This window comes from Musa acuminata, chromosome BXJ2-4, assembly GCF_036884655.1.
Source record: "Musa acuminata AAA Group cultivar baxijiao chromosome BXJ2-4, Cavendish_Baxijiao_AAA, whole genome shotgun sequence".
NCBI classification, from domain to species: Eukaryota; Viridiplantae; Streptophyta; class Magnoliopsida; order Zingiberales; family Musaceae; genus Musa; species Musa acuminata.
Window position 1 is genome coordinate 4,101,955 of NC_088341.1, and position 17,930 is coordinate 4,119,884.

At 34.8% G+C, this 17,930-nt stretch overlaps 1 protein-coding gene across 2 annotated transcripts; it reads right to left on the reverse strand.

Moving 5' to 3' along the window:
* Positions 1-1,574: 1,574 nt before the first annotated feature.
* On the reverse strand, positions 1,575-14,788 carry LOC103980680 (katanin p80 WD40 repeat-containing subunit B1 homolog KTN80.4). 2 transcript variants are annotated; one of them, XM_009397139.2, is made up of 18 exons: positions 14,410-14,788; positions 13,984-14,114; positions 13,748-13,865; positions 13,427-13,653; positions 13,047-13,149; positions 11,034-11,104; positions 9,992-10,066; positions 9,781-9,924; positions 9,481-9,658; positions 8,853-9,374; positions 6,141-6,197; positions 5,945-6,063; positions 4,781-4,903; positions 3,619-3,693; positions 3,430-3,542; positions 2,553-2,669; positions 2,368-2,436; positions 1,575-2,146 (listed from the first exon to the last, which is right to left on the reverse strand). In XM_009397139.2, exons 1-18 carry the CDS (start codon positions 14,438-14,440, stop codon positions 2,083-2,085), a joined length of 2,337 nt encoding a protein of 778 aa, XP_009395414.2. In that variant the 5' UTR covers positions 14,441-14,788; the 3' UTR covers positions 1,575-2,082. The 2 variants fall into 2 exon arrangements, with proteins under 2 accessions (XP_009395414.2, XP_064959034.1); XM_065102962.1 differs by having other exon boundaries at positions 1,932-2,146; positions 8,853-9,371; positions 14,410-14,577.
* Between the last annotated feature and the right edge of the window lie 3,142 nt (positions 14,789-17,930).

Here is a 17,930-nt window from a genome sequence, read left to right on the forward strand (position 1 = left end):
ATGAATTTTTGAAAAAAATTTAACTTTAAAAATTTTTCATAGAGTACCTCTAGGCACATGAAAAGATTATTTTACCTTTCCAATCATCATCTTGTATCACTCCTATGTCGTCATTTTTGTTTTATACTGTGTCATGTCAATACCTATCGGATCTACCTCTGTATACCTTGTCCTTACGTTAGTAAGGAGAGGAGGTATGATAGCGACAACCCTCGTATGAGCGAGGAGACATAACGGTCCTATTCACCCTCGCATGAGCAAGAAGAGGCCACAACGAGGGTAGCTCCTTCTACAACAAATCATACTCAAAAGAGCAGAGAAAAGATTACACAAGGTGACCCCTTTTGCGATAAATTCGATGAGACAAGCAAAAGGAATCACAGTAACAATGGCCCCTTCTATAATAAATCCGATGGGACAAAGGAGAGAGAAGACTGTGACAAAAGTAATATAAGACAACCAGAGCTAAAATGATTATTTATGAAAAAAAAATACTCTACATGAATTTTTCAAAATAGGGATGTTCTATAAAAAATTTTCCATGCTAGAAATTTTTTTTCAAAAATTTACCCTATATATATTACATTAGAAAGTATCATTGTGCCATGCACATGACAAGTAATTGCAATATATGCCCAAGCACAGGCTTTTTTATTACGCCCACCAAAACACCACCGCTTGGTAGCCGAGATTTGAGTGTTCATGTGGTCCATGAAAGTGAAGGTTTATAAAAGCAACACAACACACCACTTTGGTCACTCCTCTCTCTCTCTCTCTCTCTCTCTTTCTGGTAGCTGCGATCTGAGTGTCTTGGTGGTCCATGAAAGTGAAGTTCTATTAAAGCAACACAACACACCACTTTGTTCACTCCTCTCTCTCTCTCTCTCTCTGTGCAGCTTTTTCTTGAACAGATTCCCTAACTTTGCAGACAAAGGATGTTGGCAGTAGTGTGTTCCTAAAATTCTAATTAAATGAGGCCTTGAACCCCTTGAAGGGCTTGAAGAATACATCAATCGAACTATTGAAAAGTTTTGATGTAGGAGATTTAGTCATCAGATTCATCTGTGATACAAATAAGTTTTCTTCTTATAAATTTTAACTAAATGGCTCGTAAATGGTGTAATATTACTGTAGGCCTAATGAGAATATTGATCTCCATAGAACTTAGTGACACAATACCAAATACCGGATCATATGATCCAATATTGATCATTTTTGAAACCAGTAAATACCGACCGATATGTACTTAATGAAGAATCATGCATCCCAAAATTGCTCGATGAGACAGTCTATCTTCCACATAAGCATTAGAGAAAGTCAAGATGGATATTCCACGGCCAAGAAACTTAGATGAATAAGACATCAACAGATTATTTTGTTAAAAACAATACCCAAAAAATATATCTTCAAGCATTTTTCTAAGGTAATTTTTTTATGATCTTTCCTTGCATAAGTTTGATAAGCAATCAAGAGAAAGTTGATGAGCCTCACAGACATGCAAAATGCAGTAACTTTGGTATGCACTCACTTCAGCAACAACAAGAATTAGAGGGGCTGAGTTTTCTGGATCAAAGTTTTTGGAAAACCTTTTTCTGTCATTGCTGCAACTTGTGATACAAGAACTAGGTACAGAGAAAAAGCTTCCCCTTTTGCCTCCTCACCCTAACAATTGATGGGCTATAGGCAACTCAATCCAATTCTAAGCAATGAAAACTTTACTAGGATTAAAATCCGTTGCATATAGAAAACACAAAACACCTCATGCAGCAAACCTCAAAAGATGCCAGCAAAGCCTCTTGTGATAACATAACAGTTATGCTCAGATCGATTCTTTGTGAGTATTATGGAACTTTTCCTACTGCCGTCATACGTGTATACCCTCCGCATGCTGCTGCACGGACCAACAATGTCAGACCACAGAATGGGTACATGATGCAAGCAGTATGATATCTGGAGTGTTTAGCTTCAGCGCCCGTATCTGGCGAGTCAGCAGATGAATGACCAGCTCGCTACGGGGAGACAGGGATCTAAAGAACGGCGGGTCCATGGCTAATCCACTATACATGTGTGTATGTTAGCCAGTCACAGTACTTCCTGAAGAGCGAGATTCAGCTCTTGTGCAGCCTTTGCAATAGACCCTCCTCTTCTGGTAAAGGTGTAAAATGCACTTCAGAGGACTCGAGTAATTAATGAAAAAAGATTATGAGGAACAGTAAAGAATCTGTTACTGTTGTGTCTCCAATTGATCCAAGTAGAATAGCAAGTGATTGGATGTGTAGCACAAGTGTAATTCATTCAGAACTAGTCGAGTCTTTTGTTACTAGAGAAAAGATCAAAGAGTTCAAAACAGCAAAGGTTATGGCGCACCTACTCATGGAAGAAATCCTATGCTTGACTTTTTCCAACTCAATGAAGCACGAATTGCAACGTTCCAGCCTGGCATGTATAGAAAAATTGGTAATAGAAGTACATCACTAGCGGTTAATTTTTGAAGCAGAGGTTTATAAGTCAGTAAATTTAAATGAACAAAAGAAGGCCAATCGAGAACAAACCTCTGCTCTGCTTGAAGATCAACACCAACAGATGGACCAGCTGACAAGGTTGAATGTATTACAGGACCAAAGATTCTGACAAGTGTCAGCAACATTCCCAAGGAAACACCTACATGCCTATAATGGATAGTGTGAGCAACTGGTCAGTGAATATCATAGATTTTGATAGAACTAGATGCAACTATTAAGTATCATTTAAGGACATTAAAATCTAAATGCTATCCAGAGGCACTTAGTCTTCCACTCTTCCTAACGAGACAAAAGCTCATCCACGACTAATTCATAACAGGTCGAAGAAATAGAGAGGAGTGAGATACGATACCTAACATGGTATAAATATTGACCAAACATAAAACAGATTAAACAAAAGGGTAACAAAAGGTAAATGTCAGAACATTTTTCTGAAGGTATGGAACAAGTCATTTAAACATGTACTACTATCCAGTGTGCTGATTCAGAATTTGCAACAGAATTTTATAAACATGAAGAAACATAAAAAGTGACAATAATAACAAGAGCAATCTTTGAATTGCTTGCCTTTTACCAAATTAGGCCCAAAAAAAATTTAAAAAAAAGGAAAAAAAACGTTAATATGAAACATAGAACAAAAAGTGCAAAACAGCCAAAGGAAAGCAATTCTAATTGCACAAAAAATGCATGAAAAATCATATTTCACATTGACTAGTCTAACAAAGAAAAAATTCAAATTTAAGTAAGGTATAAAACAACTAAAACTATCATCTTTACTAGGTTGCAGATGGAGTAGAATGCAGCCAGATCAAGCCAAAGCTGAGGCATAATTAGAAAAAAAAAAAAAAAAGGTGAAATATAGTACAGAGTTCAGGAAGTTATAGCACTGGGACTCCCGGAAGCATACCTATCCATGTTACTCTCAAGAAGGCCAGTAAGGAGCGGTAGGAGAGACGTGCAAATATCTAGAGTGACAATATCACCTTTGTCCTTCAAACAACCCAATACATCAGCAGAAACCTGCATAATATTATTACAAAAATTACAGGTAGATCTTTGTAATCTGACAAGGCAGCTAGCTGTCAATGGTACATACAGCATAATCAGACATCTTCTCAATTGCACCAACAACGCCCTTGACATCATTTCTTTCCCAAAGCCGGGAAACTACCTGCGAATTGTACACAGAAAATCAATACCAGGTATGTCGTTGAAGTCACTGTCAATCATTTCCTAAACACTAAATAGCTTATTTAGAGAGAATATTTGTAGTTGATGTCAAAACAATAAAATGGTGGATTGTTGTTTCAAACTAGCTCATTCATGACATATAGAAATACCATATGCCCAAATCAAGGACCACTGTCATATCTTCATAAACATACTGCTGAAAAATTTGTTTTAGCAAGGTACAGTGTTTTAGATAAAAGTTTCACATAGTGAGATATCAGGATTCAGGACTACTAGATGTACATAATATACAAAACATATCATGAAACAAAACAATTATCCACATCTCAGATCATCATAACTCACAAATAGCATGAGAAACAAAGTTTCAGGTACATCAGAAAACTGTTCTCAACAGATTCAGAGCCATTACAAAATATTGAAACACCTATCGCATGAAACAACCAGAATGTTCCCATACAAGTTCGTCAATGATGAACACCTAAACAGGTAAAGGGTTGACCTTCAACTTCGAGGTGCACAACAAAAAGCATTTGAGGCTAGAAAAAACTCTCAACCTCACCCACAAATCACATTGCATTTGTATTTTTGTTTCAGATAGATGCACTTAGGAGTTAGGACCCTTACTAAACTCTTTGATTATAGATTTTGAAAATACAACTAGCCCACGACAGTAGAAGTTGAAAATTTAAGGTTATTATCCTTCTCATTTATTTTTACATTCTCGTGAAATAAAATTATATTGTAGCTATTAAAATTCAAAGCATATTTCTCCTGAGAGCAATTTTTCATGCTTACAATTTGTTTGGAAAATTGTAATTTACCTAGAGATTAGAAATTAGCAACAATGCTCATATAGAAGTTGCAAAAAAAATGTCTGAACAATTCCTAAGCAAACTTGGTGAAACTAAAATGGCTTATATTATATGCAAATGAATCTCAATCATTTTAATCCTCAGTGCCAATTGGGTGAAATTTTATAACTTAAGTTGAACAAATCTTCGTGCTTATGTGGATCATCTGCCAAACTTGTATAAGCATAAGCAATCACAAGATAAAAATTTTACCTGTAGTTTGATCAACCGAGACTGTGTTAAGTTTAAGAATTGATCATGTTTTTCTAATAAAATAGAAATGGAATCCTCATCAGAGGCAGGTACAGTTTCTTCAGCAAATCGATTATGACCTCTCTGTCCAATAAAATGAAGATAATACTGTATTAGAAGACATATTCAGAAACACAAAAAATATGATTAGAACAGTAGACATGCAAAGACATTAAGAAAAACTAAAAAAACAATATATGTTCAAAATTATCAGAGTAATAGAAAAGACAAAATAGAAACATTGAAGCAAAGTGCATCAGTGAAATGAAAGGAAATGATTTGTACATTACAACCAGCACAGAAAAGCTTTGTTTGAGTCCTCAACCCCCAAAATGGAAACTTTACCAAAGTATAAAATGCATGCAAGATAAAGGATAAGAATCCAGAAATATGATATTTATGCAAGAAACTGCACTAGTAAGATTGTCAGAAATAACAGTTGGACAACAGAACAGATCTAACTATGGTATGCAATTTCGAATGGTACCGCCCGGTACGAGCAGTACGTACCGGTCCGATGACATTTCGGTACACGGATCGCTCATTACCGGACGGACCGTGCTACAGTACTACAGTATATACTGTAGTAGTGCTACAGTGTTACAGTAAGAGGAGAAATATTTAAAATCGCTCGATAAACCATGATGTACCGTTCGGTACGCCCTGGTGTATCGCTTGATATGTCGGTACCGTACCGAGTCAATCTCGAAACACTGGTACGATACGGTATTGTATATCTTGGATCTAACACAAAAAAAAAATCATTATACATTCAGTAATAAGATTGGAGTACAACAGTAACAATATGCAATGGGCACCTTCTCAGATAAAGGACAAAACAAAATGAAATAGTCAATCCACAGAACTTCAACCATTCAAGATAATCATCTCTTAGAGAATGTCAGCAATCTTCACTTTATGATGAGAAACAGCAATAATACAAACAACATATCATATATGATTTTCAGACAGCCATTAAAGCCCAATAAATTAGCTTTAAGCTCTGACAGAAGATTCAGCTACTCTATTACTCAGAATCATTCTGATATAAGAGATGAGAAGTAAAATTTAGATATGTGATGGATGTTATATCAAGGTTAATAGGTAATCAAGTATAAATATTACCAAAGAATATAAGGAGCTAGTAGCCATCATTGTCTCAGAGGAATTGCTTGACACTGGCCCCTCATAGCTTGGAGAACATTCCCTCCTTTCCCAGTTTGAAGCAATTGACCTTGTTCTTCCTACAGATGCTTAGAAATCTAAATAAAATGTAAAGTTGTTATGACAGCACCATTTAGAATAAGAAGGAAATATTAACCTCTTTGTGGAACATCAATAGGGCACACTTCCTTTGGCTTCTCGATTTTGATATTATCTAAATATAAAAAAAAAAGCTATCAGATGTACTAATCATAATATCCAATACACTCCACGAATTCGACAAACTAACTGATATCTTATAATACAGCGAAACATCAGTGTGACACAAGATCAGGGTTTCACACTGCTCATAATCCAAAAAAAGATACTAACAGATCGAATATATATAGCGAATGTCAAGAAAATATTTTATTGAGACTTAGAAACACCTAAATTGATTACATCCTCTTGATTGATTGAGGTGTTTGTAACCTGCACTCATCCGCATCCATGGATACTCACTGCCACTTGCCTCTTCGAGACTCTTCAAAAAAAAAATTCTTCATAGGAAAGAATTCTAAAACCTTGAGCATAAAATATCACAAATACCATGTTAGTTTATGAACTCTTTAGTCTTTTATCATCAAATGCCAATATCGACTTTTCACAACAAACTTTGGAACATGAATAACCTTCATTATGGTGAATCTCAACTGAACTATACCAATTATTACAAATCCCAATACTTGAAAACCATATTGCTTGTGGATGGCTGGACCCAACTTGTTGATATTTGATGGCAGACAAGATAGTATAACAGCTTGGGATGTATTGTTTATGTGGTTAGGCAAGGGCACCAATTCATGGAATAATGACAATAAGGTAATATTGCATCTTCTTTCATTGTAAACTTGCATTGCCTTCTTTGCAATTTTGTAGTAGTATGTAATTAAGAACTTTCAGAAGCATAATTCAATTGTTTGTCTTTTGCCAAGATCTAGAACTAAATATTTAACACTATTGTAAAACGTAATGGTTTATGGTATTACAAAAAAATGTTGATGCTGTATATATGCCAGCTCTTTAACTTACCATACGATTACAGATGGTTTTAAATTCTGCTTGAACTGGTACCTAATAGGTAGTATTTACTGGTCGAGGCTTGAATCAACACAAGAACCAGGACTTCTTATCTGGTTCTATATGGTTTATTTTTTTCAAATTAATGGGCAATGAACTTAGGGTTTTTAAGTTTTTGATACACCCCTCTTTCTATCTCTATCTACTTTGGATCTCTCACGACTGAAGCCTTGCACCACCCACCGTCGCCAGCCCAACAACTCTCCTCCTCCTAGTCCACTCCTCTTGCGCCTACCCTCCTCTTTGTTCTCCTCGTATTATGGCTCTTATGCTCCTCCTCCCACATTCTCAGTGCCAAAAGGTATGTTGGTGTACCATACGACAATCTGTGTGTCAATATGTACTAGACCTGTACCAGTCCAGCCAATGACCATATGGGGGCCAGCATCAAAATTTGGAACCATGCCGTTAAATCCATATTCTTATATCAACAGCTTGAACCAATATGCATATTGCAGTATAGTTAACAAACTGTCTTACATGTTTCGGTTGCAACCAGTATGCCAATAAACATACTGAATATATTTTGACAAAAAACATCCTATTATTAGTTTTTCTTGGCAGCTTGTACCATACCGTACAGATTAGAAAGTACAGGCCTGATAGGTCATCTAAATCAATTATTGCTTAGACATAAAAAATCCTATTATTATTTTTCTATCTGCCAGCTTGTACCGTACCGTATCAACTTAAACACACAAGCCTGATAGGTCATCTAAACCAATAGAGAAACGATGTTTAAAGATTGGTTCATACTTTATAAAGTGTGAGATGGCTATGTTCTTGGCTTAATACTCAAGCATGCATCCATGATCGTGTATCCTGTAAATATCTACCTAGCCAGCCAGCACACAACAGCAGAAATGGGTAAACAATCCTTGTTAGGAGAACAGCTGCTATTATTTGGAATGATGAAGGTTAGATATGTTTAGTAAACTTATATGGAATCCTCTTTTAAAATCCTCATAATCTCATAAAATTGCATTTTCTTTAACTCCTGGATAAATTTGAATCACAGAATGGATGTTATATAGCCAACTAACACAATTATCGTGTCCATATAAACCAAGTATAAAGCATTGGAATTTTTATTTTAGATTAGTGTGGTAATATCAATTTGATCCAACCATCAAGGGTTTTTTAATTTTAAAATGTCCTAAAAAATAAAACCATAAATAATTAGTACATAAAAATACTAATAAAATTAAGAACTCAACAGATAAATATAATCTAACCTAAAGAATATTTTATAGTCAACAAAAAGTTTGCATCATAGAATTAATTGCAGACATTGAGAATTCAAAGCACACTTTATCACTAGAAGAGAAAAACCAAAGACAATGAGAAAGTTTCAGACAAGTAGAAAGATGATGCTTGAAGAAGCAAAATCTGAAGGGTAGGTTTGCAAGAAAGTGGAGGCTTAAAGCCCAAAGGCATATCATATAGCTACCTCACAACAAGTGGTAGATACATTGCAGAGTCTAATTCAACCTGTTAATTTCATCCAGAATCTCCTGATCCTGACCAAGATTCTCAAAAACACCTTAATTAATAATTGAACCATTATTTCTGCATTAGTTGATCATAGGCATGTCTCAATCAAAATTTGATCTGTGGCACTGGCATGCATTGTACTTCATACTAAAGGAAGTCTGGCAATATAAATTATTCATCATGTAATATATAAAAGAAAGATCAAGATTATAGCTTCTTGCAACATGTAATAAAAAAATTAAGGATTCAGACTTACAATTTTCCTGATCATAATTTGCAGTTGACTCTCTGAATGAGTTCAATCGTCCCCTACCTGTTATAACACGTCTAACACCATCCTGGTTATTTTCTCCAGCAGTCACTAGCTGAGTTACAGCGTTGGCAGAAGAAATAGAAGTTTGGCCCAAATATTCATTTTGTTCAGTGTTTCTATTACCCACAAGTCCAGACTCAATGGACATATCTGCTTTGTCTGAATTCTCTCTGATGTTTGATACCTTCCGAAAATTAGCAAATTTTGATTGGATATCATATGGTATTGTTCTTCCAACTCCAGTCACCTTAGTAGAATCAGAGGACAACTCTACTCGTGGGTTAGTTCTTGGAACAATGACAGGCATTATATCAGATTTATTGATTGTCTGAAGATTTGTCATAGCCTGAGCTTTTGATGAACTTCTTTTTGAAGTAGTAGAAACAGGTGTAGGTGCTGTTGTAGTTGTTTTTACACCAGCATTTGTCCCAGTTCTTTGAGGGGTACCAGGGATGCTTGCAGCTGCTGTAGTTTCAAACAATGAAAAAAATTAAATATCTTCTACTGCTTTAAACGTTCATACTAAAGTTACAGAATTAAATAAAAGGAAAAGAAAAAAAAAATAACCTACATGCTTCTGGTTTTGTTTCCTTAGCATTTGCTTCTGAACTTTGTGATATTGATAGCCTCCCCATGCTAGACTTTATATTGTTGTCAGTTTGCGTAGATGGATTACCACTTGATGTAGACTTTGGTTCAGAATGACCATTTGATCTAGCAGCACCAGAAATTGCATATGGCTCAATGCGCTGTAATTCATGACATTGGATACATGTCAAATTACATATATAACCAGACACCATAACAATACTTATTCCAAAAAGGACAAACAATAGGGATCTCATGAAGATTAAGATGAGTTAGAACGTACAGAAAGGTCCACAACCCATACTCCAACACAGCTTTGATTGTATGAACATCCAAGAAGTTTACCCTCATGAATGTTCATATCTGATAGTCTAGACCATCCTACATCCACAGTATCATGGCTTCTTATTGGTTCCCAGGAAACAACCTGAACAAAAACTAATGTTAGCACTTGTAGAAATCATCATGAAAATTAAAAAGCCAATTGAGTCTACCTTCAGACTCTCATGCAATCCACAAAGCAATGTTCTCCCATCAGGATTAAACGTCATAGAACGCACACCAGAAGTCTGTAGTCAATCTCAGTACATGAGCAGCACATCAAACAACATTGAGGATTTAAAACTGCATAAGGATGCCACTTGATTAACTATAGTTAACTCTATGAAACCAATTATTCATATTTCAGTTCAATTGTGTATCAAAATGGCACAGTTTCTTGGATGTTTTGGTGATGTAATGATCCATCGATTGGCTGAATACAAAGTGGCTAGATCAGAAAAGGCAGCAGCGATAACACAGAATGCAGAGGCATTTGATAAATCCAAGAATTAAGAAAAATGTTGATTTCCATTAAGAGAAGAAAATAAGCTCTTGATTTCCAGCATGCATCCAGCAAATTAAATCCAAGAAGAGGCAAATGGTAAAGAAAATTGTAAAAATGTGATATTTTCATGAAAGGCAATCAAGTAACGTGAAAGCGAGAACTGTAAAGATGAAATTTTTCAATGACATGCACTGATGGAAGTTATGAAGCTGCCGAGCCGAAGAAAGTACTGTCTAGGCTCAGATATTTAAGCAAATACTCAAGCTCAAATTGAACTAGTGTCCTTCAGACTCAGCCATGAGCCAGCAAGGTATTCCAATGTCCTACCATTCTGTGATGGTCTAGCTAGAGTAATGTATGGTAAATCAAGCTAAATCTCGCCTTAGTTTTCAAGAAAAATACTCAAACAAAGTCCTAGATGAGCTGAACCAAATATGTAGACTCTCAGTGGATTGGGCTTTTTCTACTAAGTGAGTGGATAGTACAGACACTGCACGACCCCGATCCAGCATGGCACCCTTAAAAGAGGTGAAACCAATATTAAAAATCAATGTCACAAATATCCAAATCACGTACATTTAATAAACATCAGATAAGTCCTAATTAACAGAAAATTTATAATGATTCAGCCAAATTTTGTAACTGACTTCATTCAAATATTTTAGGGGAAAACCAAGACAGTGCTCATAAATTTAAACTTGAAGATATACCTCAGGTCCAGCAGACCCTATTAGCTCAAAAGTTTCAAGATCCCATAACTTAACAGTTCTATCAGCTGAACCTGTAAAACAGTTAATATTACTCCAGTTTGTGATAAGTGATAGCATAGACAATAACAAACTACATATATGATTTTGTTCTAGTTCAATTTATATATCATGAAATTCTTCACTGATGAGCAAAAGAATGCCAGCAAACTTTAAAAGACTATATCATCAGCACATCTGAAAATACATGGAAAAATAGCTACTGAGTTAATGTTCCTTATGACCATATAATACTTCTTAGCTACTGGAAAGATTTTGTATTTAGGAAAAAAAAAATCTTAAACGCCGTAACTGATAGCACTCAGCCTAAAAGATAAATAAAAACTCTGCAATATAACTAACTAATTCATAGATTGATCCCACAAAATTGCAAAATATTAAAGATTCATGATCCAATTAATCTATTAGCCAAAAATAACTATGTCAAGGGCCTAACCATGTCGCAGAGGTTTATCAAATATTCAAAGCAATTTCATGTGGACATTTGGCATATCAGAAACTTGTGAATCCAGACAGCTGAAGCAGACATGAATAAAACGATGAGATTTTTTATGTCATTATCTAACCAGTGCTAAAAATTGATTCTCCTCTACAACCAGATAAGGCACTCTTTAATTTTCAAGATAATGCAAAATCTGAAACATAATAACAATATTCTCTAGATTATTAAAGAAGACTCAAGTTATTTGTGTTTTCACTACTAAAGAAACCTTCAAAACCAGACTAATCCTAGATAATCAATAATAATTGAAGTATTCAAAAAATCTTATAATGCATTCCCAGTGATCTTTGACTACTCCATTACTATAAACAATCAGGAAATATAAGGCATACACTAATAATTCATTACTCTTATCTGTTCTTTCCGTTCATGATTAGTTCTGCATGAAGGAATATACAAAATCTATATCAACATCTTACCTTCTCTATTTTTCATATATTTTTCAAATCAATCCCTTCTTAATCTATTTGTGACATCTACATTTTTCTTGATTTCCAGTTTCCCCCCCAAATGTTCAAATTGTGATAATGATTATGAATGCATACTTGGCTTATCATGTTCATATGTAGATTAGAAGACCATGTATAAATTAGAATCTCATGTATAAAGCCTTGATAAATTTTTGTACAAAAGAATTACTTCTTATACCTACATTTGTTTCTATAAGAACATCTTGTTAAGAACCTAGCAATAGACTAGGGGACTCATCTCTTTTGTTGAAGCAACATTAATTCAACAAGCTCAAATCTTTGAAATGATGAGCTATAGAGCAAGGTAATCCTGAGCAAAACATGTTGACTCTCACTTCATTTACTATTCTTTTTTCAATATAAAGGGTAACAACAGAAAGATTGGATGCATGATCAACACCAACTACTTGCTCTCAAAACAAAGTTCACAACAAAAACAAGGCATCCAATGAGAAATGAACATCAACTACTTGCTTTATAAGAAGCCACAAAGTCAGAGATGCCAAGTCACCCAAAATTCATTGCACACATTTCAAGAGCCATTTGAATTAAAACAGTCCCAAAGAAATCATGCAAATTTGGCAAAGTGTCCACATGAATAAAGCAAATTGCAATACAAACACAGTGATGATCAGAATTGTGCAAAAGATGGCATCAGCATAAAACATTAGGTTATGATGATCTGGGTCCTGTTTGAGGCTCCAAACCCTCCAACTGCAGAAATAAGTCAGGTAGCAACAGCTTAACAATGCAATAAAAAGAAAATTAGATTTGTGGTTAAAAAACTGGTTTGCCAACACATAACGTTTATGTTTTATTTTCAGAACTACAATCAGTGAGGAAGAATATAAGAGAATGGAGAAATAGAATAATCAGATCGTTTTCCAACTATATTATCCCAAGCTCATATAGGTATTATTTTACACATGATAAATGATCAAAATTCTGCAATTCCTGTCTAACATAGTTAACACTCAAGCTAACCTGTTGCCAGCAGAAATTCATGAGGATGGAAATCAATGCACTGAATCTGACCCTCATGAAACTTGAAATCATGTAAAAGTTTTCCAGCAGTAAGATCCCAAAGCTGTTGACAAGAGATTAGAAGCCAAGGTATATTAGAATTTGTCAATTTGGTACTGCTATGTACACATAAATAGGCCACATCAATTATGAAAGAAAAGAAATTGAAACATGTCCAGCATAGCTATGTTTGATTGACATGGTAAACACTACAAAGAATAAGGGCGAAGAAAGTAGTCTTTTATTAATAATATTGTCAACAATAAGGGAGAATAAAGTAGTCTGACTTAGGAATATTGTTAGAGAAATCAAACATACAAAACAAAAGGCTGAGGCAAAACCTTCACAGTGTTGTCTTCTCCACCAGAAACAACCCACCGCCCATCAGGGGTGAATTTAATAGCATTAACCCCTCGGCTGTGACCCTTGTATGTATGAATGCATCCCTTTCTTCTAATATCCCATATCTTCAGATTTGTATCCAGAGATCCAGAAGCAAAGAACTCTCCAAATGGATGAAAGTCAACAGCTATACAATTTGACCTGTGGCCGGTCAGAGTTCGAACAACTGCACAAAGCAATAAAACAGAACAAAGCCAAATATATTAAGCAGATCATTTGTCTCTCTCTGATCAACTACAGAACAAAATAAGGTCTCCTACTCTTTGCCTCTTCCAAATCCCACAACTTTACCGAGCCGCTAGCTGCACCAGCAGCTACCAATATCTCCGATGAATCAAAACTTACTGACTCAACAGCACTCATATGACCAGATAGGCTCTGCAGGTCATTAGAAATGTACACAACACAATTATAACCCGACGGTCGCAAGTTAAACAGTTGGTTCATACAGATAGATCAAGCTCACAGAGACGATATAAGCCAGAGAGGTACCCACCAATATGGCATTAGGTTTTCCAATAGCCCAAATATTGACCTTGTTGTCCTCTCCTCCAGTAACAAGAACTCTCGATGTCTTTCTCCCAATCTTCAGGCAATTGACGCTGGAAGAATGCGCCACAAATTCCTCTAGATTTACTCTCGTCAAGACTTGCAAATCTCAGTTACAAATCACAGAGATCCAAAACTTAAGACACGGTAAGATCTCAAAAATCATGGCTTTCTTAAATTTCCAGCTACCCAAATCAAATAAACCAAATAGATTTAGCCAAGCAACGATTTTGCTATAAGCAAAGATTAAAAAAAAACTAATTTTAGATACCCAAGATGAACATTTTCTAGTCTCTACCCCAAGAAAATAAAAAAGCCTAGAAAAAGAAAATTGAACCGAGTCGGGCGAGAAAAAAAAAAAAAAAAAGGATACGCAGCTTGTAAGCGCGCTTGGTGGTCGCCATGAAGCTGGCGTCGAAGAGACAAGGAGCAGCCCGTTCTTCTTCGTCCAGCAAGGGTGAAGCAACCCCCGAACTCCGAGCCGAAATCAGCCTCGGTCATCCTAGATCGGACCGGTCCAGCCCGCGTCGGATCTCACGAGGCCTGCTCCTCATTCCTCGACGAATCGCGCACAATCAACCCGCAAGCACAGGAAGAAGCACTCCTCCGCCGCCGTCGCCACCTCCCTCGACCGCCGCCGCTCTCAAAGCCTCCGAGGAAGGGCTAAAAGAGCAGTCCTGGATGAGCGGTGAGAGACTGGCGAGGGAGGGAAGAGGAAATGAAGCTTTCAAGGCTTTTGTTGAAGAATTGTGATTTGTTTTGGCTCAAAATGAGAGAATAATAATAAATATAAAGATCAATAATAAGCCTTCTCTCAACAAAAAAACAAAAACACTTTTTTTTTTTTTGCTTCTAACCTCTTCTCACTTCCCCTTCTACTATTTTCCCTTTTTTTTTTCTTAATGACTGTCATTAAAATATTTTCCCTCCTCTCCTACTATTTGTTTTATTGTTGCTGTATTGTATTGTATTGTATTGTATTGTGGTGTTTGAATGGAATGATTAAAATATATATTTATTTACATGTTTAATTTAGAGGCTATTATTTACTTGTTGTAATGTTTGATGTGGAGATTAAAACAGGTTTGGAATAACAACATGCAGCAGTCAGCTTTGGCCAATATATATGAATAGTATGATGGGTTATATTTAATGCACAAATAGGACACAATGCCATCTAATTAATGTTCATTATATACAACATTTTAATCTTTAATGGATGTGGTCACTTTATAGTGGGACACCACTTCTCTTTTCTCCATGGAAATTTGAATATTGAAATCAGGATTACAATAAATACTCTTTCTTCTCATTGTCTTTTAAGGAGGAAATCATGTTTCAATTCATTTCTTGGTGAAAGAGATATCCTGGTTTCAATGTTTGAAATCTAATGTTGACATTTCAACTTTTATTCTGAATAACTCAGAACTTATATATATATATATATATATATATATATATATATATATATATAGGAAAATTACAATAAGTGAATTCATTAACCAAATAATCACATGTGATAAACAAATCTAATTCCTAAATATGAGATTTATGCATGGGTTACCTTTTATATCTTTCAAGATTAAGTTTGCCTATTCCATATATTTAAAGCAAAGCAGGAGATGCAGACAAATAACATCATTTTATGAGACTCACCAACTTAAGCATGATTAAGTTATCACTTTTTTGCTCACATCATTACATGATTCTATTGGTGGACTTGTAGAAGTAGATTGACAAGCATTAATGGGACATGGAAAGCACACACACCTCAAGAAAGACCTAATAATTCTCAAAGCCAGTTCATCTATCCTAACATGTATTGTGAGCCACTCAACATGTTCATGCACCTCTTTTTTCGATAAAAAAAAAATTAAAATGCTACAATTCCAAGTCAATAAAATAATTCACTGATTTACAAATGTCTAATTAAGTATTTTTATAAAAGATAAATAGCAAAGACAAAATTCCACTCAATATCTTTAGTGAGTAGGTCTAATATATTATAATTCAATTAATAATTTATATAGAATTATATTTTATATAACTTTAGATCCTAAGTAAGTGTGATATATCATTATAATATAATATTTAATCAAGTTACAAATAGGAATAATTAGGAAGAAGATAAAAAAAGCTTAGATTTTTTGTTACAAGATGGGTCCTCACAAGTTGTTGGAGGGTCCATATCATCAAACCTTATGTCTTGAGGTTCAACCTAATTCTAATTTTTTCCTTCACCAATTCTCTACTTATTTGGTCGGAGGAAAAAATTAGTGATACATCCATAGATATAATTAGTGAATAATGATTTAAAATACTAATCAAACTATGATGTATCCATGGATCCTAAACATCGATGATAATGGACTACAACCTCTTATTACTTTGTGTATATACTAGTTTATTTATTTTTAATTAATTTTTAGTGATATCAAATGATATGTGATTTGGTATCTCAATACCATACTGATCAAATAGATTATAAGAGCCAATAATAAATCCAACATTTAAAACTAGATATGGCATGAAAAAGTAAAGCATTGCATTCAAATATTACCATTATTGTAGACTGATGGTATATACAACCAAGTCATACATACATCTCAACCATTTATGAAAGATTATAAATTTTTTTGATATTTTTTACAAAATAATATCCTTAGTTATGATTTATATTTTCTGTAAAATCTTTTTAAGTCATTCCTTTGCTTGTCATTTTATGCGATTCTTCCTCCTCATATCCTTCATCAAAATTATGATATTATTTATGAATGAAGTACTTTTTAATCTTTTTTTAGTATGAAAATAATTATCATTATTTGGAATGGATGAAGAGCACTTTTTTCTGGGTATGAAAATGATTTAACATTGTGGGGGTGTTGTTGGAGAGCTCTAAACTAGCAAAAGCTTTCTTAGGATGAAAGAGACCAAATGATGTGGATTGAGGGTGACCACAGAGGGAGAGCCAAGAATTGATGCACATGAGTGTTGGGTCCTCTAATTAGCACAAGCTGGCTTGTGTTGCTAATCATATAAACAAGGCTCAAAGATTAAAAGAACAGCTGAAACGATTAATAGACCATCAAATCAATCATCACTATGCATTTTTTTGAACAGGCAAGAACAACAGATGTTGTGGTGCATCACAGCTGAAGCATCTCCTATCTTGGTTTCAGCAACAAGCAGAATGTTGTTGTACTATAAACCTGAGACTGTTCATTGGATCATTCAAAGCTTTATGGTATGTGATTGTTTCTTCTGGGAAGTTCCATTGTCTTTTTCTTCCATCTGGAGTGAGTGAACCACTTCAACTATAAACATAAAAGATTTTTTTTTTCTGAAAACTATCTTTATACACATAAGGATAAATAATATGACAAATTTTTTTTAAGTCATCGTGATTCAATCTCATTCATCTTCTCAATGTCATCGCATATGAAAGAGGAAATTAAGTTTTTCCGTAAAAGATGAAATACACAAGTCATAACTGAACAAAGAATATGTCCTATTAGCACTTCTCATCTCTGAAAATTAAGATGACATGTCCAATCAGCTGCTTGTCATATATGGGTTGGCTGAATTCCATATACCAAACTACAATTGAATGAGAATAATGATCATTTCAGATATTTATATCAAATGGAGGATGAATGTATATCTTGTGGCATGAAAAGAATATAAGAAGACAGAATCTTCCATCAAATATTACATTAAGCTATGAATCACTATCAATTATCTAAAACATAAGGCTCCCAGTAAGATAGTATATATGTATCCATTTATATTCTAAGGACTGTCATGTTTGACCTCTTCTCAAGAATAATTAAAGTTCGTTTGAGAGACTCACATCAAACTGTATACCCCTTCATAGTTGTCATTCAGAATTCATTC